The sequence below is a fragment of the Mus musculus genome, chromosome 18 (genome assembly GCF_000001635.26).
Source record: "Mus musculus strain C57BL/6J chromosome 18, GRCm38.p6 C57BL/6J".
Taxonomy (NCBI): domain Eukaryota; kingdom Metazoa; phylum Chordata; class Mammalia; order Rodentia; family Muridae; genus Mus; species Mus musculus.
In genome coordinates this window covers 70,573,181-70,585,480 of record NC_000084.6, presented here as the reverse complement: position 1 = coordinate 70,585,480, position 12,300 = coordinate 70,573,181, and the positions used below count along the sequence as shown (strand labels likewise).

The 12,300-nt window shown below is 42.8% G+C and overlaps 1 protein-coding gene across 4 annotated transcripts in view; it reads right to left on the bottom strand.

The window, feature by feature from the left end:
- Positions 1 to 12,300, bottom strand: part of Mbd2 (methyl-CpG binding domain protein 2) — a 60,910-nt gene that overhangs the window by 43,654 nt on the left and 4,956 nt on the right. For 2 of the 4 annotated variants that reach the window (XR_001782347.2, NM_010773.2), the window contains exon 2: positions 4,669 to 4,828. Coding sequence is in view for 3 of the 4 variants with exons in the window: in NM_010773.2 (NP_034903.2) it covers positions 4,669 to 4,828 (160 nt within the window). In the remaining variant the exon portion in view is untranslated. Of the gene's footprint in view, positions 1 to 2,564; positions 3,065 to 4,668; positions 4,829 to 12,300 lie in introns of those variants that run through there. The other 2 variants (XM_006525711.4, NM_001311071.1) reach the window with 2 other exon arrangements.

Genomic DNA, 12,300 nt, shown 5'->3' with positions numbered 1-12,300 from the left:
TCTTCATCCTCATCTGGGCTCCACTCAGTCCACTCTAACACCTCCTTCTGTCCTCACATACTGGTGCATCTTTCCTTAAAGATTTTGCTGAAGGTCTCTACTCTGCATAGAACGCTTTTCTCTCGGGTTATTGAAGAACGGCCACTTGCCATTCAGAGCTCATCTAAAACTCACCAGCAGAGACACTTGTCATCAACATTCAGTCTAAACTATCACCTAGCATTACTTAGTTCATTGCATTGCACTTATATTTTAATTGACGAATCACCTTATCACCCCTCATGGGACTTCCTCTCCAGTAGTCTCAAATTTAGAATCATGCTTGCCCCAACTTTGAAAATTCTTTCCAATAAGCTAATTGGAGCCAACATGCCATTACACATTTAGCCCTACACTGAACAGCCCTAACCTGAGTAATCTTATTTTCTGTCTTGAATTTAAAAGTACTAAATGAAAATAATGTAATTAAATGTAATCTGTAAGATCTGCATCAAAACTATTGCCATGAAAAGGAAGGTTGTCTGTTCCAGTTTACTAATATAAAAGAAATGATCCAGAAACTCACTCTATGCCTGAGCTACACCCTGAGCCCTTTTCATTTTTAAATTATGTTTATTAATTGACTGGGGGTGGTGTGCTTGTGTCAGGTCACATATCTCAGTTCATCTTCATGGAAGTTACAGACATTAGACTTGGGCCCCTTTCTGACCCCTTAAGACAATGTATCTAGGGATCAGGATGGAGGTTTCTGCTCTCCCTACTGCATCCCAGACTTTCTCCATTGTTTCTCCCTCCAAAGCAGCAGCTTCATTAAAGCCCCCAGCATGTGGCTCCTCCATCTTTCCTCCTCACCGTCTTCTCTTACAGTTCATTATGCTTTGTCTTTTTCAGCCCAAATTCCGTCCTCATTTTTAAAGGCCTCTATCTATCCCTGGACTTCCCCCTGTCCAACCTCACTTACCTGCCATTAGTTACATGTGTGTCAAAAGCACCAACTGTCTCCAGATCTCAATGACTCATCTGAGTCTGCAATGCATGCCTCCAGTCTGCAGCTCACAACTCAGGGCTGCCTGTTGCCTCTTCTGACCCCCAAATCTCCATCAACTGACGATCCCTCTTCCTTAGCTTCCTGCACCTTTCACATTCTTCCCTAACTAGTAGAGTTCCACGGTCTTGTTGTCTGCAAATACATTTAACTTTTCTGACCTCCACAATTTCCTCTCTCATGATCTGTATTTTTAACCATTCCAATCTTTGAAATGACAAGAGTTCAACCGAAGTGTCATCTCTTTCATCTCTCCTTCAGTGACTCTCAACTTTTCCTATGAAGATTTACTGGAGTGACTGTTCGTTCTGACCAATTTTATCTTTCACATTACAATCCAACCTGGCTTCTGTCCCCACAAAACCTAGTGCTCAGAAGCTGATTCATGCTTCACGTGCCGATATGTGCCACCTTTAATCCTAGGATACAGTAATCAGAGGCAAAAGGATCTCTGTAGAAGGACACACCTCTGTGACTTGTCTCTACTGCCTCCTTCAAATGTCAAATCCTATTTGTGAAACCTTGAAATATGTGTGTGTGAGCACACACACACACACACACACACACATTTATATTTGAAGCTAAGGTTTTGCCTTTTTGTTCTAGAACTTTACTTTCTAAGAACACCAGACATATGCAGCTACATACTGACCACACCTGTGGCTAAAGCTAACCGGATTCAATCCCAGAATTCCCCACTGTAATCAAACTGCTATGACTGTAGCACACTCAAGCTGGCCACTTTCATATTATTTTGAGCTGCCTGCTCCCATTAACCCTATCGAGATCTTCAGTAACCTACTTGGTATTTCAGATCTATTTTATCACCTTGAAAGATGGGGTTGCCTGCAAATAATTATAGCAGCGGCAAGAAAAATCAATAAAGTGTAATAAAATCAAGAATGCAATCCATTATGGAGGTTAGATTAAAACTAAGTTTGAGAAAAGCAAAAGCAAGTACAAAAACCGCAGTGTGTGTTAATCAAAAGGCGTTTGCCACCTCACCCTACCCATTGGCTGGCGTCTAATTAAAGAGCTTTCACAGAGCTTGAAAGGGGGCTTTCTAATTACACTTGAAAATACCATTCATTAGCAATAATATACAGGACATACATCAACATCAACACAGTTGGTCAATCCTGTTTAAAGCCTTATTTGTTGACTATATCCCCATTTCTAAGAAGAAAATCCTTTTTAAAAAACTTAAAAAGAGAAAAATACCTAATGAATAATTGACTTTGACCAAGCTTACTACATACAGAGATTTCTGTCAGCCACTTGACATTTCCCAGTTTTCTTTATTCAGTACTGTCATGAAGAACTTCATTTAGCTAACTTTACCACAAATATTTTTTTCTGCTTGTAATGACAGTGTTAGTCCCAAAGCGAGCCTCCTTGTAAAACTGCAAGAACTCCAAATTGTGGCTACTTACCTAAAACATAAATCAGGTGGAGGTAAGACCGGGCAGAACAAAAACTTCATACATTCAGAACACAATGAAAACACCAGGCACTTCCATACAGTGTGTTGTACTAATTTATTGAATAAGCATTTATTACCACAACACCCTTCTGGAATCAGACGGAAAGAAAAGCAGTATTTATTTAACAGGCTGCTACGTGCAAGGTTTGCGGCAACATACAAAACAAAAGCAAAAGCAAAAACAAAAACAAAAACAAAAACAAAACGAAGAAAGTCCTTGCTCTCCTGGAGCTCACAGTCTAGCTGAAGCACAGCCACAAACACATGGTCATCATGGAAGGAGGGACAGGGTTCCCAGCTATGCAGGCAATGGAGCTGAGCCGCAGCTGAGGCGGTCACCAGGTCAGGGGGTGAGGGTGGGGGGGAGCACATTCCAAGCACAGGAGACAGCACAGAAGCAAGCAGATCCGGAGAGCGCATGCCATGTTGCGGGTGAAGCGCGAGCGAGGGAGCGAGCAAGTGGTCCAGAGCGGCTGGAGCAGAGAGGTGCACACAAACTAGAGACCAATTAGTGTCTGCTTCTTAATGAGCCGGAACTGTCAGGGTGGAAAGCTTCACATTACATTAAATGAGGCCAAACTGTGATTCTGGAAACAGCAGGGTAATTTAAAAGCATTCTTTTCATTTCATAAATATTTAAGTCCTTCTGTAGGTACGCAAACGGCACTGTGACTAGAGTTTTAAAGTGACAGTTTCAGAAAAAGTTAATAGTTATATACATGTATATATTATATACACATGCACTTGTGTGTGTGTGTGTGTGTGTGTGTGTGTGTGTGTGTGTGTGTGTGCGTGTGTGTTCCAAACAAAAAAGATGAGGAGGGAGAGAGCTCGCACCAGAAAGCTCCTACACTGGATACCATGGTAAGCTGATGGCTTGGTGCTCAGAAAGGTTGCTGCCCCTTAAGGAAGGAAAGGGAAGTTTGGGGGGGAAAGGAAAATATCATGGGTCAATATCGTGGTAAATGTTTGTATGTAAATTCCCACTGTTTTTTCATGATAAAGCTATGGGAGTTTTATTGCCCAACTCTACAAAGGGCCTCAGGCCTTCAGAGGTTAAGAAAGTTGTGTATGACTAGCATCTAATACCCAGCAGAGCCAGCTCACCAAGCCCATGCCTGCCTGAGTCCACAGCCTGCTTCCTGAATGACTGCTGCACGGGAGGGAGGGTCTGGCTGGGCCTGCAGCAGTCAGATCCTAAGAAATGCCTCCACTTGTCACAAGACTGATCAAGGGGGCGCTGATGGTAACATCAAACAGACTCCTAAATGTATAGAAATGGAAACCGTTTACAACTGAAAACAACATCACTGCAATCCCTGAGGCACCTGCAGTGACTTCCACCTCAACGCCTACCTCAGCCCTAAGGTGAGAACACACCTAGAGGAACCACGCAAGGCAATGGAAGTTAGCTGTAGGTCATATCATACGTGGTGAAGAACAGAAGCTCTTTAAAAAAAACATTGTAAAGCTTTAATCAAAATAAATTAACATATTCAAATGTGACTTGTTTATATTGCTACAGAATAGCCAACCAAGGAGCTCAAGAAAATTAAGGGCTAGTGAAAAACTCTGCTGAGAAGAGTGATGTCTATGAGAAGGCATCATCACTGAGAACAGTAATGTCTACGAGAAGACATCATCACCACCATCAAAGGCTTGACGTCTGACTTGACTATGCAATTATACACTGTGTGGTAATGTTGACTCTTTTTAGGAAACAGAAAAAAAATATATTTTAAGAAAATCACAAGCCAGATAGATGATGGTGGCGCACACCTTCAATCCCAGCACTTGGGAGGCAAAAGCAGGGGTATCTGAGTTACAGGCCAGCCTGGTCTACAAAGTGAGTTTCCGAATAACCATGCCTACACAGGGAAACTATGTTTTAAAAAAAAAAGAAAAAAAGAAAAAAAAAAGAAAATCCCAAAGTGTGGTGTCCACGCTGGCCTAGTGCCGTGCTGAAACACTGCTTTCTTCTGTGCAGTCATTTACACTGTTTCTATGGAAGCTCTTCCACTATAGAAAACTAAGTGCCAGAGACACTCAGGCAACCAAGATCTCAGCAGCCCAACCCCAGCGCGCCGCCCTTGTGGAGAGCCTAGGAAGTGCACGCAGTGCTGCAAGCCCATTTACCAACCTTGTTCTGATTGAGGGGGTCATTCCGGAGTCTCTGCTTGTTCTTCTGTAATTTACTAGGCATCATCTTGCCGGTCCTGAAGTCAAAACTGCTAAGGTCAACAGCATTTCCCAGGTATCTTGCCAGCTGAGGTTTACTTCTGAACTTCTTACCACTTGGACTAGGAGAAAATATGTTTAATTGTACAAAGGGAAATAGTAGTAGCTTCTATATAATCTTTTAAAATAGACCCCTATATAACCTTTTTAACCTGTTTTCAATTGTTACAAATTATAATTGTAGGGGTTTGGTTTAATTTTGGAATTATTACAAGTCTTGAAGGAACTCCTTAGCTTCCTGAAGAAAGACATAATGTATCACTTAACACCGGAAAGTGCTGCGCATGCTGCTACTGCACACACAGCTCACTGCTGAGAACTGAGCACAACCACAAATGAAAACACTGGTTTATGTACAATGCCAACAGCTCACAAACTTTTAAAGTCAGTAGCTAATTTAAAATATATGCGTTTGGAATGCACATAGTCTGGTATAGGCTTATAACATCTATAACAGAAAAAAATGAAACTCTCAAATTTTGTTATGTGAATGTTTCCGACTAAAGCTACCGTAACAACTGAAATGAAAAGAAGCACTATGATCCGCAGACCTGCTCATTCACTTCTGCCGTGGCTCGCTTTGACAAACTATCGTAGATAACCCTGTCAACGAGCAGGTTATATTTAGAAATATATAGTATATACATACATGTAGATACACGCAATAACATATAATGAAAAAAGAGGTCATACATTTGAAGGAAAACAGAGAAGGGTATAAAGGAATGTTGGAACGAGGAAAGGGGAGAAATGTAATTATAATTTCAAAAGTAAAAATAAAAAAGCAGAGATCTAAAGAGAGAAAAATAAATAAGTAAAATTAACCCATCAATAATAATATCTTCTTAGCCAGGTGTTATGGTACCTGCCTGGGCTTTAATCCTAAAGAAGTCAGATAAATAAACAATTTACTTCTTGTAAACAAACAAACAACTGCTGAAGATGCAAAGTTATAAAAGTGCCAGAACTGCACAGACTTTCCTTAAAAGGCTTTCTATGCCATTAGTCTAAAAGAAACTCTTTGGGGGGGTGGGGGGGGAATGTCCCAAAAGTCTTATCTTGCACTTTTTATGAGCCAAATATGCTAGAGCAAACTGTGACTGTGTCTGCAGGAGAAGCATCTCAAAGAGGCTGTGATCCTGCACTAAGTGGTCACAATGTGTGCAACATAATTCAACAGACAAAGGGTGTCTTAAATTGTTGGAAAACTAAACAATAAACCACTTCTCAGGATGAAAGTAACTCCAGGCTGGAGGCTAAGCACAGCGCATGTCCTGTCAGCACAGACTGGACAGCTGGAAGGGCCATCAACATTGTTTCCACAATCCCCGCCTTAAGCATTCTTGGAACACAATTCAAAGCACACAAACTTCATCCAACAGATGACTATTACAGCCACCAATCACCAGGCCATAGAGAATAAATAAAATAAAGCAGCTCATACTGAAATCCACACTGGGAAAGAAGAGAGGATAGCAGAGTGCTCATAACCAGGCGGAACTTACACTGAGAACTCGCTCAAAACCACAGAAGCAGCACCCATCAGGTCACTCTCAGAACTGCCCGAAACCTGAGCACCCCCACTGGCCACATGCTCCCACCTCACTCCTGCCTACACACCATCAGTTGTTCCCAGCTTTGCCAGCAGCATCCATCACTGCCCATGCAGCACCTAGCCCTCAAAGCTGGACAGACATAAGAATCTTTCAGGTCCCACATCTCCCAGCTACCCATGCAGCAACACGTTCAAATTCTGTAAGTGACACTGTTTCCAGACTTTTTTTCTGTCAACTCTGACACCCTGAGTTCTAAACTCAGTCACTGAAATATGCCATGTCCCTTTGAGTCTTCCCTGTGTGTGTTTCCAGATAGGATAAACCTGTCAATGAGGTTTCTAATCCTTCAAGCTCACCTGAATGGTCCTGTCCCCTAAGGAGCCTTGTCATTCTTCATTCCAAACTAAAAACAGTTGTCCAATCCTCTGAAACTGTCTTCTTACAATTTCTGTATGTTTCCTTGATTCCTATATACTTGCAACAACCAAATATTATAAACCCCCTTTTCTAAAACTCAAAGGTCACAATCTAGAGGCAACCGTTGAACAAAAGTAACTTTCTGAGAGCAAGAAGCCTTATCAACTGAGTAAGACAGAATGTAGTTTTTCTTTTACAGCACACTGGGATGAATCTTAAAATTAAAAATATCATGTTTAGTCCGTTTTACTACATAAGTCACAAATTAGTTTGAAAAGTTATAAAATATTGTATTCCTTAGTCATTTATGATTACAGTTTTAATTATGCTACAATACCCATGTAGCTCTAACGATTCAAACTCATGAGACTGATAAGGAACAATTCTAGAAGCTATCTTTAGAATGGCTAGTAAATAAGGGGACAGGAGAGGAAGGGTGGGAGGGAGGAGGCGATAGGAGAGGAAGGGCAGGAGGGAGGGTGCTAGGCCTTGTAAGAGGCTGAGGCAAGAGAGAGAATGCAAGCCCAGCCCAGATAGCTTTTAAGAAGTAAAGAATGTAGGTAATATAGCTCAGTGACAGGATGCTCTCCTGGCATCTACCAGGGGAGAGCAATTAAGCTACTCTGGCAGTGATACTGATACCTGCAGACGAACAGTTGAGAAAGAGAAACATGGAAGACATCAGTGACAAGCCCTACCCCCCACAACTCTCCCCACAAAGAAAAGAGTAACAGCCTAAGCAGAAAGCTGTGGAACCGTAGGTTTTTCATTAATTTATTCACTCTGCTTCCAATCGAAACCCCTTTCCTCCTCCAGTCCCACCTTTATAAATCTCAGCCTTTTCTCTCTCTCTCTCTCTCTCTCTCTCTCTCTCTCTCTCTCTCTCTCTCTCTCTCTCTCTCTCTCTCTCTCCCCTCCCTCCCTCCCCCCCACCCTCCCTCCTTCTCTCCCTCTCTCCCTTCCTCTCCCTCCCCCCTCCACTACTCCCTCCTCTTCTCAGAGAAGCAGTCCCCCTTGGGTAGCCCCCTGCCCTGAGACATCCAGTCTCAGTAGGACTAAGCACCTCTTCTTCTCCCACTGAGGCCCAACTAGGCAGTCCAGTTAGGGCAGGGGATCCTAGGACAAAGAGCAGCTCTTCACATTAGATGGCTTCCAGCAGGCTAGGGAACGACTCAGTTCTGTTGAAGAGGCGGGCCACTGAGAGTCTGACCATGCTCCAGTGAGTAGACAGATAACACAAATAAACTCATTTTCTCTTGTTTGCTGCCAGAGATGTCAGAAGGGCAGGGGAGGGGAGGGACAGGGAAGGACTGGGAAGTGAATGTGACGGGGTCTATGATGTGAAATCCCCAACGAAGCAATAAAAATATTATGCTGGGGAAAAAAATCTCCAGTACATAGAGAAAAACAAGAAAAATACCTTTCCAAAAAATAAAATGAAAATTCTTAATCACATTTCCTCCTAATGATCTTCTTAACACAAGAAAAAGTTGAGATCCAGTGTGGACCTTGTTTCAGCTGACTTATTTTCAGAACTTGGAAATATTCAGACAGAAACTTTACCAAAACTGCTTAACATGTGGCTGAAACAAGTCATCTGGGGACTTTTGGGGAAGACATTTGGGAAGAACTAGTAAATTTCAAAATTGAATGTGCAAAAGGTATTTCCTATGTTAAAACTCACCTTGGAAATATGACAACCCCCCAGTGTCACAGCATCTACAGAGAATAACTCACTAAGGAGGCTACACTCTAGACACTTCTCTCCTCAGACCCCAAAGAGACGTCAATACCTGAGAATTCAACCCCAGACTATACTGCGCTAAAGACACAGATCAGGGCAACAGTGCTGCCTAGCAAGCACAGGGCCCAGAGCCAGTCTCTAGCACTGAAGAAGCAATTCCCATTGTATCAGTGTATGATCTACATCAATATGGCTTAAAATAGCTCCTATGTTAATTAATTTTAAAGACAAATATAAAGTACTAGTTACAATTTTTAAAAGTCTCACAAACTCCACTAATTATACAATCCAAAAAGGGTAAAATGTGGAAGCCACGTTTTCAATGTTAGCAATATCAGCTGCTACCCAGTAAGTTCTACTTCGCTCCTACCATGTAAACCTGACTCTCCAAAGCATCTGGTTGATATGTGTGCCATGCCAAAATCAGAAGGACAAGCCACTGTCCTTTCTGTAACATGCTTCAAGAAAGTAAACCTGCCTATCTCAGGAATGTAAGACCAGGGACCTTGCTCTACAGGAGATGAAGCCAAGCAATAGGAGGACAAGGCCCAGAAGCATAGTCAAGTAGGACATGTACCCAGCAGATTTGCATCATCTGCACCATGGCAACCTACCCTGTGAGGGACTGATTGAGCACACACAATGACTACATTCCCATCTGCCCTCTAAGATGGCTGCTACCGGTCCACATCTCAGAAATACTAGGACTTGCAAAGTGACTAAACTTCTATTCTATGATGTCAATTAAGCTTTTATTTTTTAAGTATCGATTCATAACTCAGGTTTGCAGCATTGCTTTTTTAATGTTAGTAGACTGGTGAATGATATTAGTCATTTTCAGTTTGCTCTGACCAAAGCTAATCCAGTAATGAAATACTATTTCAGTTTCAGCCACAGAGAAAAATTCCCTGTCAACTGCCCCTATCTGTTCCCAAGCTAACTTGCAATCATGCCTTTCATTTCTCTTACCCACTACTTAAATAAAAATCAAAGTCAGGAGTTGGATTTCTCAGTTCACATGAGGACATTCCATCACTTGAGCCCAGATTTCTCTAATTTCTATAAAACTGTTAAAAGTGATTGCTAAACCTAACTCCATCTTTAAGATTCTTAAATATAGGGGCTGGAGAGATGGCTCAGTGGTTAAGAGCACTGATTGCTCTTCTGAAGGTCCTGAGTTCAAATCCCAGCAACCACATGGTGGCTCACAACCATCCATAATGAGATCTGACGCCCTCTTCTGGTGTGTCTGAAGACAGCTACAGTGTACTTACATATAATAAATAAAATTAAAAAAAAAAAAGATTCTTAAATATAATTATCCAAAACAAAGTTTATGTAGAAGAAACCTTAAACACTGCAGCGGTGATACCAGAGTACTCAGGACTGCTTGCGTTTGTGTCACACTGAACTCACCTGGAAACACCGCGGCCTGAGACAGACAACCGCAGCATGCTGGGCCTGCCCGCCAGGCCTGCAGTGTGCAGCGGGAACTGTCCTCTGAAGGCCTCACTAACAGCAGGACATATTTTGATGACAAGATGAACTATAGCTTTCCATTTCTTCAAAGCAGTTTCTGACAAGGAGAGCTGTCAGTGTGGCAGTCACCACAGCAGAAGGAGCTGCAGCAGCCTGTGAGGCACAGGGCATCTCCAGAGGGCACAGGGCTAGGAACAGTGATGGTGAATGTGGTGAAAAGTACAGCACTCCCCGCCACTAGCAGCAAGAGCTTTACTGAGAAAGTAAGGAAAACCCTCACACTAAATCTCTATATACTTTAACAATGGAAATAGCTCAAACGAACCAAAACCTCAACTTTTTAAAAAATTGTTATTTTTTGAATGTATTTTATTTGTAAGGGTCTTTTGCCTGTATGCATTCTGAGTACCACATACATACAAAGCCCTCTATCACCTGGAACTGGAATAACACACAGTTGAGGCACCATGTGGGTACTAGTAATAAAGTGTATGTCCTCTGGAGGAGCAGTCAGTGCTCCTAACCACTGAGCCATCTCTCTAACCCCTTGTACCGTCAACGTTATTTCTTTCCTACATTAGATCGTTAAAGTTTAAGTTAATATTCAAAGCAACCAAACAAAAGAAGGATTATCTTAACATTAAAAACAAGTCACCCAAGAAGTCAAGTTTTATGTGAGGCTAATTGTGAAAATTAGAGTTATCTTTTTGTACTTCCATATAAACCCTGTAACAGAAAACTAACAAATCAGTCTTTTAAAAACGTACACCCCTGCTTCAGAAAACAGTGCAAGCTGACAGGAAAGCTGACGAAGGCCAACTCCTCACAAGTCCTCCACCCCCTGCAAATGTAAGCTTTTCTAAAGCTTTACCTTCAAAAGCCCCGTACAACACCGTCAAGTGCGTTACTACTCATGTTTACTTCACGGCTACCCCATGTCTGTCGGCTACTAAGCAATCACATTTGAACCCATCCTGGCCACAGTCAAAATGGCCTCCGTAACCTGAGGGCATCACAACAGACTCTAACGTGCCCAAGTGCTCATCCTACAACAGCGCTTCAACCTCGGTTCCTCTATAAAAGACTTCTATGGAAATTTATCTTTAGAATATAGGTACGTTTAAAATAAACTTTAAAAAAAAATAAAATAGCTTTCGGTAGCCTTTCCACCAGCTCTGTATCTGAGGCTCTTTTTAACCTGGCTCCCTTTAACCTGTCAACCACGTCTCTGACCTAGTGACCTTTGTTCCAACCATGTTGGTTGATTCACTCTATCATTAGTGGCTGAATGACCCATCTTTTTACCTGGTCCATAATGCAATGCTCCAATCTCCAAGATCTCTGGAGACTGCTACTTTTTTACCATCCTGTGTCTACCATGAAGCCCGCACAGCACTCAGAGAGGAGCAGAAGTGTTGCCGTCCTCTTAGCACACAGCGAAAGGACCACTGTGGCAGGAAAAGAAGCCTGACCTGCCGGCTGACTTTGCTTCTACATTTGTAACGTTGAACTCTGTGTGGTTACAAAATTTCCACACATAAGTCTTATCTCCACAAGCAGTCCACTTAAGTAGCTACTTATGAATGAAATTATATAGTATTAATTTGCTCCAAATACTGAAGGTTGGCTCAGGGTAATAGCCTGGGTAGGACTGCAATGCACTATATCCCTTGGAATTGGGAGCAGAAATAAAGGACAAGGTCACTCCTCACTGCGCGTGCTGCCTGTCTGGTTACCTGAGCAGGGACAATAGTCACCGGTGTCAAATACTGAGCTCTGTTCTGTGTAGCAGCCAGACCCACCAGAGAGTGGGCAGCCAGGAGCATGCGGACTGCTGCGGCACACCCATGCTGCACCCCCGGTAAGCCGACAAGCCGGAGAAGCATCTCCAGGCCCAATCTTCCACCTCCTCTGGAGACTTTCTATCACTTGTGATTCTTAATGGACCTCAACAGCATCTGGGCCCTGTACTTCCTAGCTCAAGAGAGTGAAGCCACCCAAGGCTGGTAGTGTGTGCCTGCAAGTCCAGCATTTGGGAGGCTGAGACAGAAGGAATGCCATGACTTCAAAGCCAGCCTGTGATTATATGGCAACTACCAGGCCCAACAAAAGCTGCACAGGAAAAGAGAGGGAGGGAGGGAGGGAGGCAGGGAGGGGAGGGGAGGGGAGGGGAGGGGAGGGGAGGGGAGGGGAGGGGAGGGGGAGGGACGGGGAGAGAGCGCAAGCCCCTAAAGAACCTTGTGAAGACGGAAGTCTTCATAACCAGCAAGTGTTACACAGAAAGCCAAATGCTAGCCAGTAAATTACTGTTTTATGGGTTCAAATGTGGCAAGCATTT